Source organism: Mus caroli, chromosome 2 (genome assembly GCF_900094665.2).
Source record: "Mus caroli chromosome 2, CAROLI_EIJ_v1.1, whole genome shotgun sequence".
In the NCBI taxonomy this organism is placed as follows: domain Eukaryota; kingdom Metazoa; phylum Chordata; class Mammalia; order Rodentia; family Muridae; genus Mus; species Mus caroli.
In genome coordinates this window covers 27753176-27774739 of record NC_034571.1, presented here as the reverse complement: position 1 = coordinate 27774739, position 21564 = coordinate 27753176, and the positions used below count along the sequence as shown (strand labels likewise).

The 21564-nt window shown below is 53.7% G+C and overlaps 1 protein-coding gene across 2 annotated transcripts in view; it reads right to left on the bottom strand.

Annotated features, from left to right (window-relative positions):
* Nucleotides 1–14629, bottom strand: part of Lamc3 (laminin subunit gamma 3) — a 60706-nt gene extending 46077 nt beyond the window's left edge. The window contains exons 1-3 of one of the 2 annotated variants that reach the window (XM_021186157.1): nt 14173–14629; nt 3787–4091; nt 1803–1933 (exon numbers count right to left, since the gene is read on the bottom strand). In XM_021186157.1, the coding sequence (XP_021041816.1) occupies nt 1803–1933; nt 3787–4091; nt 14173–14572 (836 nt within the window). In that variant the 5' untranslated portion in view covers nt 14573–14629. The remainder of the gene's footprint in view (nt 1–1802; nt 1934–3786; nt 4092–14172) is intronic. The other variant, XM_029474612.1, reaches the window with a different exon arrangement.
* Between the last annotated feature and the right edge of the window lie 6935 nt (nt 14630–21564).

Below are 21564 nucleotides of genomic sequence, written 5' to 3'. Positions count from 1 at the left end.
AGTGTCTCTGGAGGTGGGAGTGTCCTTGGAAGTGGGAGTGTCTCTGGAGGTGGGAGTGTCCTTGGAAGTGGGAGTGTCTCTGGAGGTGGGAGTGTTCTTGGAGGTAGGAGTATCTCTGGAAGTGGGAGTGTCTTTGGAGGTGGGAGGGACTTGTACTCCCCAGCTGCAGCAGACACTGAGGGGCAGAGCACAAGCCAGAGCCCATCCTGGCTTCCCAAAGTCAAGTCCTCAGAGGGCAGTGCGGGATAACTGGCCATTGCCAGGGCCCCATCTCTAATCTGAGGACACAGAGTTTTGGTACTGTTTGTTCATGAGCTCGGGGTAGGCAGCAACACCCTGTGGCTGCTGGTAGGAATGAGTCAGCATCAGTCAGTCATGGAAGACGGGCGGTCACCACGGGAACTAAGGAAGTATACTCCATCCCTGAGAGGATACTACAAGCTCCTGCTCCCCCATGAATCCTGACCCAGGGGAAGGTGCTGTTCCTTCTTGAGAGTGGCCTTCACAGCCAGCTGTGGGGCCCGCAGCTGGGATCCAGATGTTCTCTGGCCTGCAGCCCCTCACAGCAGGCACAGCAGATGGAGGCCATGACTGTCTTTGGAGTCCTGCTGGGAGGTCTGACCTGACTTACAGTGTGTGGGGGTCATCTGGAGCTTCTCACCTGTGTCCCCTGAGATCCCCTCACACAGAGTCTTCCATGGAAGGGCAAGGTATTGGTCACAAGCTCCTCCCCACCTCCTCCATCTTTAACATTGCCCAAGAATCTCTGCATGGTGGGAGCCCAGCATCTGGGAGCCATCCTCACTGTCTGCCCACATTCACCACCTGTCACTTTGAGCTACATCCTCATCTGCTTACAGGTCAGCCCAGGCTCCCGGCCCTGACAGTATCGTCATGGTCCCAGCTCCCTGCCTCTTGCAGGTTCTGCCTCCTCCCTATCCTCACCCTGTCCCACACTGCTGTACCAAGGATGGATGACTCATATTGTCCACCAGACAGGATCTAGAATCACCTGAGAGACAAACCTCTGGGAGGGTCCGCTGAGCAGGGACAACCCAGCCTGAGTCCTGAGCGAGGGCAGTACAGTCCCATTGACTGGGGTCCCGGGTGGATAATGAGAAAGCAAGCTACATGTCTGTGCTCACCTCTCTCTGACTTACTTGCTGCCGTCGTGCTGCTGGACCCTCAAACTATACTTTGGTGAGCCAAAATCTTTCCTTCCTTAAGGTGCCTCTGTTGGGCATTCTGTCACAGGAGTGTTGGGCGTTCTGTCACAGGAGTGGGGAAATCGGTGTTTTAACAATCGGAGCTATCAGCAGCTCTCAGGAATGGAAAGATGGGAATGAGCTCTGCCCATGGCCCCATGGACAGAGGTCCATGGCCCTTACTCCCACCTCACAGCCTTCTCCTCCTTTAAGCCTAGTTGTCATGCTCAGGGAGGCTTCTGCCCAGGGCACCCCTAGCATTTGTTCTGCAGAACTGAGTCAGGCCTTCGGGCTCATTGGGACACACTGATGTGTTTATTGAGAGCTGCTGGATTCATGTCTGATATGCCAGCTACAGGCCTGGGGTGGGAATTCATTGTCTCTTCTCTTTCCTGGTGGGAACGTGTTGGGGGTGGCCTGTGGAGGCAGAAGGGAGCCAGCAGCAAGGCTTCAAATGCACACAGGTTTTGGGGGTCCTGTTTATTTCTCATCTGGATCATCCCAAGTTCTTTACCAGCAGCTGCTCTGTGGCTCATAGACCTGGGGTGGGGCTTGTTGCCCGCCTCCCCCTGGCCCTGTGCCCTGCTCCCAGCCTACCTGCCACCCACAGAGAAGTCAGACACAGCATAGTAATAAGACTGGAGCACCCTGGGGTCCTTGAAGATGTCATCCCCAAACGTGTTGAGCCGATCCAGAGAGATCAGGAGGTCAGTGCTGGTGACCCACTCCTGGGAAAGGAAACAAGGACACCATAAGTAAGTGTTCTTGGCCTGCTCCCCTGGGATATCCTGCCCACTGGTCCTCGGAAGGTGGGGGTGGCCCTGGGGCACAGGGACAGGCTGGCCAAGACAAATCCTGAGGACAGACCTGGAATTAGGAGACCTGGGTCAATCTTGGGACAAGGCCCAATGCCTCGGTGCTTGTTTCCCTATGTGCAAAATGCAGCTGGGTTAGCTCCCCTGATGGTGTGAGAAGGAGGAGGAGTGTGGTTAGCCACTGGTCATGGGGCCTGGCATCTGCACAGATGTGTGTGTGTGTATGTGTGTACAGTGGCTGAGGAAGCCCATCTGAGACCCTTACGTGTGGGTCACCTGCCTTCTCTCCTGCTGTTTTCTCCCTGTAGCTCCTCACAGGCAGAGGATTGACACCCCAGAACATGAGCCCCACAAGCCAGAGCCCCTGGGCTCTGTCTGGCACAGAGCAGACCCTTGAAAGATTCTTGCTGATCACGGGCTGGATGAGCAGCTTCCCCGTGGAAGCGCGTGGTGAGGAAGTGGGGGGATGCACGTGGAGAGTGACATTTCCATCCGCCTGCTGTTATAATCAGAGGCGGCTCCGGCTGAATATTAATCAACGTTTTAATTCAACCCAGGAGCCCCTGGCTTAGCAATCAGGCCGTCAGGATGGAAAATGAGCTCCTGGCATAGTTGTTCCTCACCCCAGCAGGATTCAGTCCTGAGAACTCTGTACGGTATTGAGGCTGCGGGTCCCTGTCACTCTCCAGGTCTCCTGGGGCTGGGATTTGCAAAGGTCACTGTGCTTTCAGGGTTCTGTTGAAGGCAGGTCTGACTGTGAGAGGTTGGGGTAAGGCTGGAGTCCACCTCCTCCCTCCTCCCTTTCCTCCTCCTCCTCCTCCTCCTCTTCCTCTTCCTCCTCCTCCCTTTTATTCCTCTGACAGGATTATGTTCATCCCAGACTGGCCTCAGACTCACATGTAGCCCTGGATGGCCCTGAACTCCCAATCCTTCTGTCTCCACTTCCAACATGTTAGGAATACACCATTGTGCACCACCACACCCAGTTTATGAGGTGCTGGGGATGGGACCCAGGGCTCCATTCAGGCTGGGTAAGCAATCTACCCATGAGCTAGACAGGTTTGGGACCCTTGTGTTTCTTCTTGTTTGTGATACCGGGGTCAAACTTAGGGTCCTGTGCACGCTGAGCAAGCACATTATCTCCAAACCATACTGTGTTCTCAGAGGGCCCCTGGGAGATGCTGAGGCCTCTGTGAACCAGGGAGCCAAGGCCTGGGTGGGAACTAAAAAAGACTCAGCAGTGGAAGTGTTGTGACTATGAAACCAAGTGGAGCAGGGGAGGGGGTCTCTGAACACATTTCTCCCTAGGCAGCTCTCCACTCATGCACAGCTGGGGGAAACCAGGTGAACTGCAGGTTGCCCTGGGATTCATGGACTTTCTGCTTCAGCTTATTAAAATGATAAATAAATAAACAAAAACGTTTAAAAACAGCTGGGCAGTAGTGTTATATACCTTTAATCCCAGCACTCAGGAGGCAGAAGCAGGCAGATCTCCTCGGGTTCGAGACCAGCCCTGGTCCATAGAGTGAGTTCTAGGACAGCTAGGGCTACACAGAGAAATCCTTTCTTGAAAAATCAAATACATAAATGAATTACACTTAAAAATAAAAGTAAGCCAGGTATCCACAAAAGATGGCAGGATTCTAGGGTTGAAGGTATGACAACCAGAAGGTCTCTCAGGTCCTAGCTCTGCTGATTTACTTGCTGTTCCCTGACCCACATCCCATCCTGTCACCCTCCTTCCCCAGGCTGAGCTGTCCCCTGACCTGCAGCACAGGGCTCTCCTCAAAGTTGTAGGCACTGGGACGGCCTTCCAGGGTGGAGAAGGCCACGTTGCCCCCGCTCAAGGGGGAGATGTCACTGAACTCAGAGGTGCAGAAGGCCACCCTCTCATCCTCGCCCGGTCGCAGGTAGTGGCCCTCAGGACGGCCATAGGTTTTCTGGCAGGAGGCACTGTAGTACTGGTAGGGCTCCCAGGGGCCACTGGCGTACGTGCGCTTGTAGATGGCAAAACTCTCAGGGCGACTGGTGTGGAACTTCAGCCTCACATAGGTGATCTCATAGGCCTTCCCTGTAGCCAGGCAGATGGAGACCATCTTATAGAAGGGAACAGGTACACAGACAGCCCTGGGTCAGGGGTGGGGTTGAGTGGGGTCGGGGTGGAATGAGGGGGTTGGGCAGGATGGCTGCTGGCAGAACTCCCTGGAGTTTTGGGCCAGAGGGCCTCTCCATTGCTGATGCTTGTCAGAGGAGCAAGGAGAGGGCTACGCCTGCAGGCCTCCCAGCTGCTAGCCCGTCCTTTATCCAGCTCAGCTCACCTCCTTGCATGGGAACCTGAGCCATGGAGAACCATCGTTCCCTGAATGGCAGTGTCTCTTTTTGCTCAGTAAACAAACAAACAAAACCAAATAAGATAAAATGAAGACTGCAAGACTCAGTACCATGGAGGGCATGTGGTAGGTGAGACCCCACAGCTGGGAGTTACAGGGAAAGTGGCACTTCAGGAAGCAAGCTGGTGTCGCCTCAGGATGTTGAACAGGGTTGGTGTTCCACCCAAGGATTCCCCTCTCAGGCAGGTGGCCAAGAACAACAGAAAGTCACATGACCTGGAGCGACTAGACGGACAGGTCCGAAGCAATGCTCAGAATGCCCCAAATGCCTGCTAATCATGGTGACAAGGAATGCAGTCTCAGTGTGACCTCACTTATGCCGAGTGCCCAGAAGCAGCCAATCCATAGACAGAAAGTAAGCTAGTGGTATTTGGATGTCAGGATGAGACGTTGGGATGGCAATGACTGCGCATGGGCACAGAGTTATAGGGGCCGATGAGAACATCCCACGGTTGACTCAATGGTGGGTGTGTGAACCGTGAGTGTAAGAATCATGAGATTGTGTGCTTTTATGTTCAAGGGATGAGAGGCAAAATCAACATTTCACATTTGCTAAGCAAGCCTTGTACGGCTAAGCTGAGCCCTGGGTGTGAGTGCAGGCACACACACACACACACACCTCGGCAATAACAAGGCAACAACACAGAGAGGCCATCCTGTGCATTGGTGATGGTAAGTTTTTTAAAATGCCACCACTGTGGATAACAGATGCAGGTCATTAGAAAACCAAAAGTCAGGCTGGAGAGACGACTCAGCGGTTAAGAGCACTGATTGCTCTCCCAGAGGTCCTGAGTACAATTCCCAGCATCCACATGGTAGCTCACAACCATCTGTACTGGGGTCTGATGCCCTCTTCTGGTGTGTGTGAAGACAGGCTACAGTGTACTCATATACATAAAATAAATAAATCTTTTTTAAAAAGTTGTTTTAAAAAAAGACAGAAAGAAAATCAAAAGCCAACCTTACCCTACAACCCGGCAAGCCTGGTGCGACATATCCTTAAAGAACAGAAGCCAGGCCTCAAAAAATATACATACAAATCTGTGTTCACAACACCCACTGCTCAGGACAGCCAAGGGGCAGAAACAGCCCAGGCCATGCCAAACAGATGGCTGTTCAGCCTGGAAAAGTGGGGCAACCTTGACCCTAAAATACAGACAAGCCCCGAGGGTGGGGTGCTAGACGGAAGAAATGCGTCACAGACAGATCAACATTGAAACATGCCTCGCACCACACGCACAGAGACAGTGTGGGCTCAGGGAGGGGCTAGAGGATGGCTCAGTGGCTGACAGCACCTGCTTGCTAAGCAGGAAGACAAGAGTTCCAGTCTCTAGCATCCATGTAAAACATGAATCACGGCTGCACGTCCCTGTAACCCCAGAATGGAGTGGGTGGGAGTCGGGGAGTGCAGAGATAAGCAGACCCAAAGAACTCAGTGGCCAGCCAGCCTCACCCCAAGCAGCAAGCTTTCAGCTCAGTGAGAAATCTTGTCTCAAAGCAACAAGATAGGGAATAAATAGGAAGACAGTTGTTGACTTACCCTGTCTTGTATGTGCACGAGAGCACATATACACACGCATGCACACGCGTGCACACACACACACAGCATTGCAGGGGCTCAACAGAGCTGGTTCAATGCTTAAGAGCATATGGTGCTGTTACAGAGCACAGGAGTTCCTAGCACTGGGATAATTAGCTCTCTGTAGCTGTAAATACAAGGGACCTGAATCTCTGGCCTCCTTGGCACCTCCACTCATGTGTACATACCCACACACAGACATGCACACGCATATACATAATTAAACTATAAAATAAATGTCCTTTCTAAGGATTGTCCACTTTATGAGTGCAGTGGGGCCCGCAGGGCCTGGGAGCAGGGCAGCTTGTTCTGTTTCTTAAGGTAACAGAACCTGGAGCCCTCACTACAGGTCCAGAGCAGGAGTGTGTTTGTGACTCCAAACTGCACACAGTTGAACATGGATACAACCATATGCTATGTGTACTTCACCACAACAAAAGAAGAATCTAGCATAAATATACTGTCCCTGTGGGACTGCAGTTGGGTGACAGGGATGAGGAACCGCAGGGATATTTCCCAGAATCAGACAAAGAGGCCTCCGTGGGTGGGGGAGGGGGTCATGGCCTAATGGCACAGACAAATCATCAAGTTATTATAATAGACTGGGGAGACCAGGAGTCTGAAGAAATAGCTAAAGAGACCTACAGGACAGCAGTTCCCTTAGTGACCAAAGCCATTGACAGTCTGCAGTGCCAAGGCCCCCCTGGGAAAATCAGTCAAAACGAAGGATACAGGTACCGTAGGGGGTCCAAAAAGTGGTGGACCATAGTGAATCTGAGTTCGAGTTCTTAGCAAAAAAGTCTGGGCATGGGGATGTTTGCCCTCAATCCCAGATAGAGGATAACCCTGGGGCTCACTGGCCAGCTAGTCTAGCTGAATCTGTGAGTGGTGCTGCCTCCCTCAAGAAATAAGGTAGATAGCAACTGAAGGGTAACACCCCGAGTTTACCTTTGGCTTCCACACACACCCAGACACAGAATCCACACGCAGACATAATTTGAGAAAAAAAAAATTAGAAGACTAGGTCCCAGTTAGGTGTGGTGACATATGGCTCGTCTCAGCACTCTGGAGGTAGAGGCAGGAGAATTAGTAGTTCAAAGCCATCCTTGGCTATACAGTGAGTTCAAGGCCTGCTGGGCTGCATGAGACTGTCTCAGAAAAACCCAACAAAAGGCACGGGCCCCCAAAGACAGCCGGCTAATTGGCGAGCATGTTTGTCCTCGGAACTCAGCACAACTGTTCCTCCTTCAGCTTCCCTCTGTTTTTCCCAATTTTCTTTCCTGGAGCTTGTTCTAATTTAAAACTGGAGAAAACCCAGTTTTACGAAACTTTTTAAAAAGCAACCGCCTTGCCAGGTTCCGTTTTAAGATGTTTTCTAAAGTTCCGTGGCAGCGCAGTTGGCACCGGGCTTCTGAGCCCTGCAGAAGAGGATGCGTAGGGGCCTAGGCTGGGTCAGGCGGTGCCTGGCTGGCTCCCCAGTTAGAGCGCCAGGCCCAGATGTGCCCAGATGTGCTCATACTGGGGCAGACACAAGTGCTGCAGGCTCAGTAAACAATGAGCAGCCAGACACCTCCTGGGAGGGAGGGAGCCAGGAGACACTTCAAAGGTGGCTGGCAGGGAGGCTGCCCTCAAAGAATGGGGGTCACTGGGATTGCATGCCAGCGAAAGAGCAGCTTCTGCACTGGGAAACATGGAGGCTCCTTCCTTGCCAAGCCAGGAGGCGAGAGCTGCTGAGGCAACATCACAGGGGCTCAGTGGGATGGTTTGTTGGAGAGTTAATTAGGAGAGTGACTCCAGGCTGCTCTGTGAGGACAGGCAGCAAAAATGGCCCCAGTGTACAGTGACAGGCATTAAACCCGCAGCCACTAAGGCTCTTGTGAGCTCCAGGGCCAGTGAGGTTCCAGGGTGACAGTTTTGCTCCTAAGTTCCAGGCCACCCTGTATATTGTTCTTCTACCTCAAATGCTGTCTTTCCCCAACTCCCTGACTACCTCTCATGCATCTCAACCCAACACTGAGCACCTACTATATGCCAGACAAAGCCAAGCACATCCTGCGCGCGCGCGTGCGCGCGCGCGCACACACACACACACACACACACCAGTTCCATTGTGGTGTGTGCTCCATTAACAAGATCCACTTCATTAACAAGACGGGGTCTCAACTCCACAAGCAAACAGTCCATCTTTCTTGGACCTCAGGCCCTCACAAAGGCCATGCAAAGCCAGGTACCCTTCTGCCAGGGCTCCCCTGGTGCCCGGGGAAACAGGACTTCTGGGAAAGGGCTAGAGATCCTGATAGAAACAAAGAGATGGGTTCAGCCTTTGATGGCTCAAATGTAGTGGCTGGCGTGACGAGGGCCACCTGAGTGAAGCACCAGGATGCTATGGCACACCTCCCCTACCAGCTGGGACACACAGCCTGACAAGACCTGGGCCTGCCATAAATCGAGCTGGCCGGCGTCTGGTGCTGACCTGGTGCGTAGGCCAGGCTTATTTTTGGAAGATGGAAACAAAACAAACTTTAATTACAGCCATCTGGGGATCCAGGAGGGGTGGGGCGAGGGTGGCGCCAAAGTGGGCAGCAAGGTTTGAGCTGGAACATATGGGCAGGCTAGACTGATACCCACCACTGGGAGCTGGTTCCAGTGATCCCAGGCCTGAACCCCAGGGCCTGATACCTGCCATCAAGTTCTTCAGTTCCTGAGCCAGCTCTTGGCAGCCTTGGGCATTTGGAGTCATTGTGAAGAACTAAGTGCCCTCAGAGATCACAATCCACAGGGCTACAGGAACCAAACTGAACCAAGCCTGGCTCCATCACCTAACGGTCAAACTGTGAGTCTAACCTGGCAGGGGAAACAGGTTTTCTCTGGTGATTGCATAAGGCTTTGTGTCAAGATCATTCTGAGGTCGGTCGGTCCCGGCTGTGATCACTGGAGTCTACAGAATATACAAGTTTGCAAAGAAGGGGGACGGGCATTCCAGACCACCACCGCCGACTATAAATAAACACACGCAATAAACAGAGGCGGGGTGGAGTGATTGAAGGAGAGAAGGGAATCCAGAGAGTGAGCACTCTGGGAAACATTTATTATTGGGGCTGAAGAGGGCATTGAGTTGAGAAATACTTGCCTAAGTATATGGAGAGATGGGAGGGGGCGCTTTTCTTTAAGAAATGTACAGAAAACAAAATACATGGTCATAGTCATTTTTGAGTGTGCAGTCTGTGGTGTTAAGCACATCTGTGCTATAGTGCAGTCACCAACAATGTCCACCCTCTGGCTTCTGCAACTTCCCAAACTGCAAGTTTGCCCTCTTAAACATTAGCCTTCCACCCCCATCCCGAGCCCCTGGAAGCCCCATCCCACATTCTGCCTCTGTGAATCTGACAGCTCAGGAACCTTCTAGAAGGAGAATCATGATGTGCTTGTCCCCTTGTGACTGGCTAGTGACCCCAGCGCTCACTCCTATTGCATCACGCATCATTTTGCTTCATTTCTGGGTTAACACTGCTCTGTGGAGATGCTCAGGGCTCGGGTGGGAAACTCAGGTAAATGAATGAGGCCTTTGGGAAGGCAGATCTTCTCAGAGGTGGGTCACGATTCCAGCATGTGAAGTAGGGCTTGCCTTGGAAGGGCCAGGGCCAGGGAGGGAACAATGCCTCTAGAAGGACCAACCTTCAGTCATCATTCCTCTACTTGTTCACTCCCTTGCTCCTGCTGAGGACACTGGATCCCGGAGAGTCACTGATCAAATGCCCGACTTCTCCCTAACTGGATAGCTCAGTGCCTCAGTTTCCCCATTTGCAAAATGAGAATAGCAATCTGAGGGCTAAGCGATCGAATGCCTGCAAGGCCCTTGAACACTGCCCGCAAGTGACCATCAGCCACTCTGTTCAGTTCTGTGTGGTCGATGGACTGACATTGGCCAAAAAGCCTGAGCAGGCAGGGGGCCTGGTGCTGGATGTGGAGTGAAGCTGTGAAACCAGGGACCCTCGTCCACTCCACAGAGGTTCAGAGCTGGAAATGGGGCCATACCGGGCCAAGGCAGGAGTGCAAACAAGTATAGTCCTTGAGGGAAGTTCAACCTGGGTAGACAGCGCAGGTTCCCCTGACACATCCCCAGAGCTTGGCACCTGGCACCCTGAGGTGCCCATTGACTTATGAGCTAGCCTGGGTTACCAGATGTTGAGGAGAGAGTGAACCTGTAGAAGCAGAGGCATTTACAGCAAGCCCCACGGGATGGAAAAGGAGAGCCTTTCATTGTCTGGACAGAGCCATGGTGGTAGTCAAAACAGGTTAGGTGGAAAGAGATTGTGGAGGCCCAGAGGCCACTCATTCCCCTCCCCCACTGAGGGACATTCTACCTTTGCAACTCCTACATCACTGTGGGAGGTCCTGAGGAGTGGGGACAAGGCCAGCTGGGCCTAGGGCCACTTCTGTGGGTGGAGGGATGCTATCCAACACCACTGCTTGACTCTTGACCTGCCTGGGCCTAGCATTCCAGCCAAATCCCCCAGGGAGGTGGAAGGAGGACACTGTCCCCAAGTTCTGGCCCTGGCCAAGGCAAACATCCCACCCAGTCCACAGGAAGGCACAGCTGAGCCGAGGCTCAGGAGACTTGGGAACTTTGAGGCGCTCTGTGGGTTCCCCAGTCCAGTTCCTATCCAAGCCAGGCTCCTCACGGTGGCTGTTTAACCTCTACAGTTTTCAGCCTTCCTCTGAAGCCATCTAGGCTTGGAGGGTTCCAGATCTACGCAGCTGCCTCCATCTGCTCCCTTGGGCCTGGAGTGCTCTGGCTTCTTCTGGAGACTCTTTGCACCTTCAAGCCTTGAAAGGCCACTGCTCCCCACCGGTCCCCCAGTTGAGGCTTCTCTGCCCCATATGTATTCTCAGACTTAGGCTTTCCCCACATGGTCTTATAGCTAGCCTGCAGTCCTGGACAGAGCTGTATTCTTTCTTGGGGGGTGGGGACGGAGGTTTGAGAAAGGGTTCTCAATGACTGATAGTGCTGGCTGTTCTTGAGCTAACTTTGTAAGCTAGACTGGCCTTGAACTCAGAGATCCGCCTGCCTCTGCCTCCTGAGCGCTGGAATCAAAGGTGTGCGCCATCACAGCCCCGCTGTAGCTATATTCTAAGGCCAAGAGCAAAGGTCATGGGCTCCGTAGGTCTTAGCAGGTGGTGTTAGGGCTGATCCTGCTTTCTCACCTTGCAGCTGGGGGCTTAGAACCCAGTGACATGTTTCTATGGTCCCGGGAAAGTCCTGATAGTCCAAGACAGGACACCAAGAGACACTGCACCGGGTTCTAGGATGGAGGTGCAGAAAGCTCAGGTCTGACCTGACCCGTTTACTCCCTGTTCTAAGTGAGAGCAGCAGAGACCTGGAGTTGAGCCCTGTGTGACCCCAGACAACCAACTTCATCCTCAGAGCCTCAGTTTCCCCACAAGTGAAGAATCAATTCCTCTAGGCTGAGAGGCTGGTCCTTGAACAGTCCGTTGCCCCATGGCCCCCTCTGCTTTCCCTTGTCCCCATCCACCCCCTGCACCAGTCCTGTCAGCCTCACCAGGCATCAGTGAAGCCCCGAGAGCAGTCAGCTCCACCAGCCAGCCCCACTGTGGCTTTTCATCACAGACAGGAAGACCTGGCTCAGCAGCCACTGCGGGATAGGATCTAGACCAGATGTCAGGAGCTGCGGGGAGCTGGGAACTCTGTGACCTCCATCCCAGGCTGACCTCCGCCTCCTCTTCCCCCTGCTCCTCATCCCCACCCCACCCCCCCAGGAGACTCTGGCCAGAGCTGTCTTCTATTTTCCCCTCCTAAGAGCCTTCTTGGAAGGGGAGGAGGGACCCAGCAAGCAGGAGCAGCGGGAAAACAGAGGGGCCGTTACCAGCCCACCGCAGCTAACAGCCAAGACACTCTAGATTTCTGGATATTATGCGTCCATGGCTTAGCTGCAACAGATTTAAGACACCCAGCCCCAAAATGGGCCAGCACAGCAGGGGCCTGGGCCGGGATGTCTTTTGGAACAGGGTGAGCCCTTATTCTCTGATACAGAGCCCACGCGCAGAGCTCAACCCCCACCCAGGGCTTCCAACACATACACGAGGATCATGATGGCCCCAGTCTGAGCACCTGTAGCTGTCACACTGTCCTCAGAGGCAGCAAGTGTTTTTAATTTGTTTTGTTTTGTTTTGTTTGTTTGTTTGTTTTTGTTGTTTTTGAGGCAGAGCCAAGGCTAGCCTAAAACTCCCGATTTTCCTGCCTCTGCCTCCCGAGTTCCATCAGTTTATGTAGAGCTGGGGATGGTGGAAGCCAGGGCCTGTGCATGTTAGGCAAACACTCTACCAACTGAGCTATTTCCCCAGCTCACTCTTGTCTCCACTGTACAAGCAGGGAAGCTGAGGTGCAACACAGAGCTCTGACTTCCTGGTAAACGGTTTTCTATGTCTGAGTCCTAAGTCCATTGCATGATGTCTACCCTGTCACAGCTTTCAGACCCATCAAGAGAACTCTGAGCTGACCGAGTGCCCAGGGTGCTGTGTGGCACTGTAATCCATCCATCCATCCATCCATCCATCTATCCATCCATCCATCCATCCATCCATCCATCCATCCATCCTTTCACAGTACAATCTCTTCTGTGCCTCATGCCCGTGTATGTGATGCCTTTGCTCACACGGATCTGTGGGTTCCAGAGGCTGCTTGTTGCAGCATCAGGCAAAGCCCAGCAGTGTGTAAACAGGGCAAACACAGGGTTCCCACTCTGACCACATGCCCCTGGTGCCCAAGGCTAGAGTTCCCTCCTTGGCATCTGGATTTCATGGGCACGTGTGACAGCCTTTGTTAGGGAACACAGTGTCTCCTTCCCTGCCCCAGATTCCTCCCATGGTCTTGAGGTCCTGCCAGCCCCATTGGCCATCACCTCCCCTAGCTTCCTGCTTCCTGTCTGGGCAGACCCCACCCCATCCAGGCTCCAGACAGTACAGAGAATGTGTCCTCACCCCTGGGAACTGGTTTTGGGATGCAAAGGGAATGTGCCTGCCTATGCTGCTGAAGGGGTTAAATATTCTTCCCACCTCCCTTTTCTGAGGACAAAGCCCTGTTGCCAGGGCTTTGCCACCCATGGCTAGGAAGAGCCAATGTAGTCGTGGGTGGTACAGCACATGCCAAGTTTATATTCTGACCTCCATTGCACAGGAATGTGTGGGTCCTGACTGTCATTTAGCAGCTGTGTGTCTCTGCACAAAGCACTTAACCTCTCTGAGCCTCCAGCTTTTCACCGGGGCATAGTTTCATTAGATGCTATCCAAACGCTGCTCCTGATGTACCTTGGAACTGTGCTGAGGATGTATGTAGCTCAGGGGAAGAGTGCTTAGCTCACGGGCTTCATTCTGCGGCTGTAGGCTGCTCTCAAATGAGATTCCAGTAACAAAATGTATGAATATTGGCCCTTACTAGGATACACCAAGGCCAGAAATCGCCTCAGGTCACGTTTAGTGTCAAAATGAGTTATGAAAATACCAAATCCAAGTTATCAAACCTTTGGAAGATTTGCACAGTATTCAGGACATAGCAAGGAACCAGAGAAGATCACTGGGCTCATCTGAACTTGGAGTGGGTAGAGAATAGTCCAGTTTCAGGGTAGAAGTGGACCCCTGGGTTCCCAGCCTCAAGGGCCTTGTGCTCCCTCATCTTGCCTCGGGCTGGGTGGAGCAATCAAGAACAATGTGGAGGGGCCACTCGAAGAGCCCAGGCTGGCTATCCAGTGGCAGGAAGAAACTGGCTGTCCTGCCCAGGGTGCTACAGCATTCACATTTGGTGGCAACTGTCCTAACGCCCATTCCCAAACTGCTCACAGCGTCAGAGGTCCGTCCACAGGGCATTGAAGCTGACCAGATTACAAGTCCGGGTCTTAGAGGATGGATCAGATAGATCATCATGGAGGTATGACCCCCCCTTCCCTAATAGTTCTTCTAGGGAATTGTTGCTGTACCCAGTTCCACAGCTGAGGGGGGCCTTCTGCTCCCCCAAGCCCTTAGGGGAGTCTCCTGGGCTGACCTCCTGCCACCCAGGGCTTGCAGGTTCTGACTCCTTACCCGTGGGGTGCTGCAGTCTGCCCCAGTGTGCACAGCCCTCTGCCTGGGCCTCCATGGTTCGGATACAAGGTGACAGGGTGCATGCTTACCTAGGCGCAAGGTCAGGTTAACCGAGGTGGGGTACTGCACCCCGAAGGCCATGGATGGGCTCTGCCACCAGGTGCTATCATCGGGGCTGTGGAAGTCTGTGAGGTAGGAGGCATCGTGGCGTCGTCGGGGGTCAGCATCGTCGCAGCGCTGGCACTGTAGCCCAGCCCCTGGTGCCCCCACGTGTGGACAGAAGTCCTCCGGGGGCCGTCCGCACGTGTGGGAGGCCTCAGCGCGTCGGCCGAACGCCGCGTTCTCGAACTCAGGCAGACAGCGCTGTGCGCGTCCTGCACCGTCGTAGCAAGAGCCCATGCCCGCGCCTGCCGCGAAGTGTGTCTCCAGAATCACCAGCGCCATAGATGCCACCGTTGCCAGGAGCGACAGGACCCCGGATACAGCCATGGCCCTCGCCCCGCTCTGCACTGCACCGGTATCCACTCTATGCTGCGGTCTGTGCTTAGCCCCTCTGCGCTCCACTGGCCCCTGGAGTCCTCCTCCCCTGCAGGCGGAACCCGACGGCATCTGAGGGCGGGACCCATGCAGACGACACCCCACCATCCGAGCTCTGTCCCTTCGTGCTCACCCCCACCTGCTGGACGTGCCTGGGAGTGCCTGCTTGTTCTGGCTGGGCCGTGATCCTGGCTCCACAGTCCTCCCTGCAAAATGGTCTCGGTAGAGATACCAAGTTATTCTGCTAATGCGACTCTTCTATGGAAGCTCTACCTGCACCTGTGTACCTTCCTGAGCTGAAAGGCAAGACAAGAGCAGGTCTTCACCTGACAGAATGACCTTTGGCAGTTTTCCTCCGGACCTGTCCAGTGGTCTCTGTCAAAAGTGTTGCGCTCCTGGCTTCTCCTCCCAAAGCAGATATTGTCACCTGGGATTTATCAAAAGGCTTCCTCTTATCGACAGAAGCCTCCCCTTCTCTCCACCAAACTAAAGTCCTTCCCAAGGCACCTTCTGGCCCTTGTAGACAGTAAAACAAAACGATCCCATGGGAGCAGGACACTGTCAGATTCCCACAGCCAAGGTTGGATAGATCCAGTAAGACTCCAACCCTGCATGAAAGTTATGATCAGGGTTAAGGAAGTGGTTCTCTTGGGGTCTGGCATGGGTGGTCAGGGGTGCAGGGCAAATTGTGATAGGGAGCCTTGTGCTAGACCCCTCTGGGGCCTCCTTCCTTACACTGCTAGATACAGGATCACAAGGACACCTTGAGAGGAGGAAAAAGACAAGTTTGAGATGAAAGTGGACTCCTGTTGCCTCTGCCTGATATTGGCATCGCCTTTGTGGTCTAGTCCCCCAGGAGAGCTGGCGACAGTGACGTGGACGTGGACCACCAAGGAGGTCCGTGTTCTTTGCCTCTGTCTGCAGAGCAGACTCCTGCACCCCTAATATCTCTTAATCAAGGGCTCAGCTTGGGTGAGGTCCTTAGATACTGTCTCAATTCAACCTACAAGGCTTCTATTGATTTCCTTGAGAGACTGAGTGGGCGAGAAACCCACACTGCGCAACACAGAAGCCATTAGTCACATGATATCTGGGCCCCTTCTGTATCACCCATGGGGCTGTGGCAGAGCCCACACCTTGTCTTACTAAGACTGCCCCCAAATCTTCTCCCTCCATCTGCCTTTGCAGCCAGGGTCCCTGGAGCCAGCTTCTGTCCTTCTGGACGAATATTCTGGTATACATGAGGTCCCAGAGAAAGAAGGTTTCTCTACATATTTCACTTCTATAGCCTGTGTTGAGATCCCTGTGTGCTAACCATAGCCCTAATGGTGCACGCATGTGCACACGAGTACACACACACATACACACACACATACACACACACATACCTCTGCTGCAGTCAGCATCAGCTGTACTGTAGTGACAGTGGCTTCCCTGGGAACAGTGTTCTGTGTGGCAGCCTCTGAGGTCCCTCCAACCTTCCACTGAGCACATACAACAGAAATTTCTAAGCATTGGGGCAATATGTGCTGCTCAACTCCCAGATCATTGAAAATAATCGCTATAGCAAAGCCGAGAGCCGCTAAGAAATAGCTCCAGGACCCTGCAAAGCTGGCTAGTCTGGGCTCTGGCGAGCAGGGCCTCGGTCCGTCCTCTCTGTGCTTGGGCAGGATGCAAAGGTCTCACAGCCCAATAAGAGGGATGATGCTTGTCACATCATAGCTACTAATGATGGGCTGACCAGCCAGCCACAGCAGCTGGCATACCAAAGTGGGGACTTAGGAGAGGGAGCCGTGACCAGTTCCACATGGTCAGAGTAGGCTTCCTAACAGAGGTTAAGTTGGGCAGAATGATCAAGGAAAGACAATCACTGAGGTGTTGTACATTTGTCAAGGCCAGGAAGCTAGCAAGCCGGCCATCATGCTGGAGTGCAGGGCAGGAGCTGGTGATGGGGCCTGGGTGGTAGCAGTCCCATGGCACGAACTTGTCTTTGTCCTGTACAGGGCTTCAGGCTGGGTACTGTCAAGGGGCAGGAGCCGGATGTGTTTCACTCTGGTATCCTCAAGATCTGTACCCTGCAGCAGCCAGGGCATGTTTGTGGGATGCACAGAACTCCAGGTTGGTTTTGGGTCCCAGGCTGGAAGTGATGGCCCCTTTCAGGACCTGCTGGATGGCCACCAAACTGGGCTAGTCTTTCCTTGGCTGGTGATCTCAGTGGAGGTTTCAGTGGTGCCCCAGGTTCCCTGCTTTGCTTTTCTCTGAGTCTCTAAGGTGTTCCGTGTCAACCACCTGGTGGCGACATTGGCTGCAGTACAGGGACAGGCCTCTCTTGCCTCCTAGAAGGCAAAAATGTGGTGGCCCCTGGTTGCACTGCTGTGTAGAATTGACCAGCAACCAGTCAAGAAGCCAGACAGAGATGGGAATGGAGTCCAGGGCCGGTTGCCTGTCTCAGCTCCACAAACTGTTCCCTTGACTCTCTACCAGACCTGTCCCTTGCCACCTAGGTCCCACCATGCCAGATTAGGCTATATCATCTGGTGGATTGGCAGACTCCAGGGGAGTCTCAGAGACAAGAGTGACTCCCAGGAGCACACAGCTGGAGGCCGGCAGAGTCAAGTCTCCAATCGCCTCGGGGATGGCAGCCATCTTGTACTTACTCTCCAGGATGACACTTGCTTCATACACACCATCAATCCTGGGGAGTCTCTTCCCAGGCAGAAGGGTGGGTGCTCACAGTTCAGGCTCCGGGATAGCCCCGGTGGAGGGTAAGTGCATCAGGTGGCTTTCACCCATCCCTCCTGTGAGGGCTTTGTGGCTGAGAGTCACCTAAGCCCCTAAGTCTTAGGATCCAAGGTAAAGTCTTTGAGGTCTGGCTCTAGCTGCACAAAGTGGGAAATGGGCCCTTAGCGGGGAAGTGGCTTGCTTAGGACATGTCAGGGCAGTAAGAGACCAAGTAAGAAGACCAACCTTTCTATGGTTGGTTCTTCTTAGGAGAGGGTTTGGGGAGGGCACAGAATCCTGAGTGCCTCCAAGACACAGGGGTATATGTGCATCCCCAAAGTCTTAGGACTTTCTAGATACTGGGGACAAAATGGCAATTTAACTGTACCAGTTGGAAAGGGATTGGTAGGACAGCTAAGGACTGCCCATGTGCAATGCTGGACCTTGAGAAGGTGTGGCCACCTGTCCATCAAGGAGCCTGTGCTGCTCCCATTTCACCGAATTCAGGATTCACTCACACATTCAACCCTTTTGGGACGAGGGGTCTACCCTGGGCCATTCTGGGGTCTACCCTGGGCCATTCTGGGGTCTACCATGGGCCATTCTGTTAAAATGAGGCCTAGAAGCGCCACACTATGGCTCAGTAGTGGAGTACCTGCTGAGAATGTGCAAGGCCCAGGGTTCCAACACTACAGGAAAAGACAAGGCAAGAGGAGGGGCTGAGGAGGGCCTACCACTCTGGCCCATTGTCTGTCCCCTGAAGCCAGGACCCCAGTAGTGTACCCCCAAACCCACAGGAGCTCCAGACCACATGGCCTATCCCCCTCTAACCTGAAGCTTTGATGCCCAATCTCTGAGCCCTGCATGACAGTTCCTGCTTTGAGAAGTGGAAGCCTCCTACCCCAAGTGCATGCACCCCGAGGGGACCATGCAGGTTCTTGCTTCTCAGTGCACTGTCACAAGGCCTGCTGGCTCTGAACCCCAGTTTCTCCAGGAGAGTTTGGTTTGGGATCCCTGTGAGAACAGCAACAGGGATAGTGAGGACAGAGCTTCTGTACCTTAAAGAGCAAGAGATGGGAAGGGACAAAAAGATGGGGTGCAGAGAGCAAGAAAGGTGAAGCTGGGCTGGCAAGGGGACAGCATGAAGCCAGTGGAGCCCTGCTCTAGGCAAGGGCAGCAATAGTGAGCACAGGGTAGACCACAGAACAGCACAGGGTAGATCCTCCCCATCCCTAGAGGGTTAAGAGTGTGTGTGTGGGGGGGGGGGCTTAGGTGTTTGTACAGGGTGCAGGCCCTCTGTTTGGGCTCCCCTCCCAAGGCCCACCTACCAAGGGTTAAAACCTTCCAGGCAAGGGGTGGGGAGCAAAGCCTGCGTTGTTCTGATTTGCTTAATGAACGTTAATTAAGGAGACAGAAGATAGCTGATTCTTCCAGGACAGAGATGAAAGACCCGTTAATTAAATCTAGGGAGCTGCTGGAGCTGCTGATCCTTCCTGACAGGGCTTAGACTGCTTGGGGCTCGGGGTCCAGTACCCCAGAGGAGACCATGCTCCTCAGCCCAGCCTAGGCTCCTGTCCTGGATGCCCAGGGAGGAGGTCAGGGCTGAGCCCTGACACACTGAGGCCCTTTGGGCAGAGCCATACCTCAGTTTCCCTTCTTGAACAATGAATGTTGTGGTCAGCTCCAAGCCTATGTATGGTTACCCACATGCCTGTGCCTCAGTTTTCCTTTCTGGTAAGTGGGGGTACCACTTTGCTATGCATGTAGCTTCAAGAGCAGGGGGAAAGAATTGGACTTAGGGTCTGCCATGGGCTTAGATATGGGAGGAGCCCTACAAGCCCCACCTTGCTGGGCAGCAGCGAACCCAGGAGCATCCTACAGGGTTGCTGCAGGGTCAGGGTCGGCCTTTCTGCTCTGCTCTGAGGCATTCACTCCTCCATGGCCACCTTCTCTGTGCTCACCCAAGGGCCAGGGCCACCACAGTGCAGGAGGCATGGACTGTCGGTGACTTCATTAACTTCCCTGGAAAATCAGGGCAACAGGGAGACATGGCCTAGGAAGTAAGCACAGATTCAATGGCTATGTGTCTGCTCCTGAGCCTGAAGGAGTTCCCAGGGAGGCACAAGGCAGGGCAATCAGGGAGCTTCCTGTAGGAGGTAGCATCCTAGAAGAGATGGGATGAGGGTGGTAACACAGAGAGGGAGGGGTCGGACAGAGTGGAGTGGACAGGGTCCTTCAGCTGTCACCTCTGGAAGCGTCTCACTGCAGGGAGCTAACACTGTCAGACAGGCAGAGGGACAGGGCTGTCCTGGGGGCATGTCACCACTCAGCCCAGTAAATGTCTCAGTTGTTCTGTTGCACTCAGCCACCTCCCTCCCGAAATGTGGGATGAGTCAGCTTGGGGGTCCAGAGAGATGAGAAAGGTACTCCTGAAGATGCAGTCTGGATGCAGCGGTCCAAGGGCTGAGTGTGGTGGAAGTATCCTATCACTTGGAGGACCTGGAGAATAACACAGTAATTTAACTATGAGTTATGTGTCAATTCCATCAGTCAGGGTGAAGAGGAGGTGCCAGGCCTGGTCTAGAGAGGTCAAGGAAGGCTTCCTGGAGGAGGTGAAGTCTCCATTGAGGCCCAGAGAAGGTGGGAGGATTGGGGAAGAGCATCCAGGCAGAGGTAACAGCCATGTAAGAGGCTCAGACATCAGAGAGAAATGAAGGGGAGTTGTGAGAGGCTAGTGAGATATGAAGCAGAAAGTGGGCAGTGCGCAAGTGCCCAGAGGAAAGCAAGGGGTGTGGGGCTGAGAACTGCCTTCCTGATGGCTCAGGAAGCCAGGTGGTGTGGAATGGCTACACCAATGCATAGGTGAGCTGATAAGATGCTCCCTGGCTGCTACGAGCAGGGGGAGAAGCTAGGTACTCACTCCTCACAAACCAGGAGTGGGCTAGGAATCTAGTAAAGACTGGTGGCCTAGGCACGGCAGGTAGGGACCAAGGGAGCAGTGCGGCCTGAGCACAAGGTGCGAGGTGTCCGTGGCAGGAAGGGAAGTGGAAGCATACACGCATATGTGTGTGTGTGTGTGTTCCTGACTGCTGCTTGGGTGGGGTTGTGGGCCCAATACTGAGATGCAGGTTAGTAGCAAGGAACACACACAGCCTAGAGAAGACAGAGCAGAGAGCATTTGTGAGAAGTGTCTAGAAGCTGCTCTGTGTGTTCTTGGGCAAGTTTGCATCCCTCTTTGGGCCCCAGAGTTCCTAGCTATCTGCTGAAGGAGCCTCTGAGGCTGGGTTAGGGGCAGCTTTGGGGTCCAGGCTGTGACCCAGCTCCTCATTGGCGCTTCCGCTGTTGCCCAATGACCCTTCTTGGTGCTGGTGCTCTTCTAGAAAAGGCTGTGGGTCTGACACATTCTAGGGAGGGTATACATGAGGTGCTCAATTAATCACACAGGATAAAGAACAAGTGAAAGGATGAACCTTTGTGAGAACAGAAAGCAGGCCCTATGCTGGGAGAAAGAAAGAAGCAGGCAAGGTGGCTCCCACCGCCCACGGCGGCGTTTTCCCCAGAGACCCTGGCCCTTCAAAGGGGAAGTGAAGGCCAAGGGCAAGGGGGGCGGGGGAGCTGGCAAGCGCTTGACGGAAGTGATATAGAGCCGCCTCTGCCTTCACGTGGCTTTATTTTGAAAACGTGAACTTTACAAATGTCAGAGGAAAGGCGAGCTCCGGTCTGGGACTGCGCTGGGAACTGCTTAGCATTTGCATGGCTTTGCTAATGGGTCTCTTCTGGGTGGTGGGAAATTTATGTCCCGCCTGCTGGGGCCCCTGCTGAAGGCTAAGGCCAGGGGACATACAAAATAAAACAGTGTGGCTGCCAGATCTGAGTTCTCCTGCAGGCGGCCAGCAGAGATGGGTAGCAATGGAAGCAGGTGTGCTGTGCTGTTGAAACCCGAGGTCCCGCCTCCTGCCAGTCATGGTCACTGGATCCCTCCTCAGGATGGTCCCGTCAGGAAGGACATTAGCTCCATGTTACAGGAATGGGAAACAGGGGCCCAGAAGCCAAGCGACTCACACAGTCAGAGAGCTAGGCTCTCCCATAACTCACCTTCCACTAGTGCAGGGCTTGCAACCTTTCTGATGTTGTGAGTCTTTGATACAGTTTCTCCTGTTGTGCTGACGCCTAACCATAAAATTACTTCATAGCTTCTCTCTCTCTCTCTCTCTCTCTCTCTC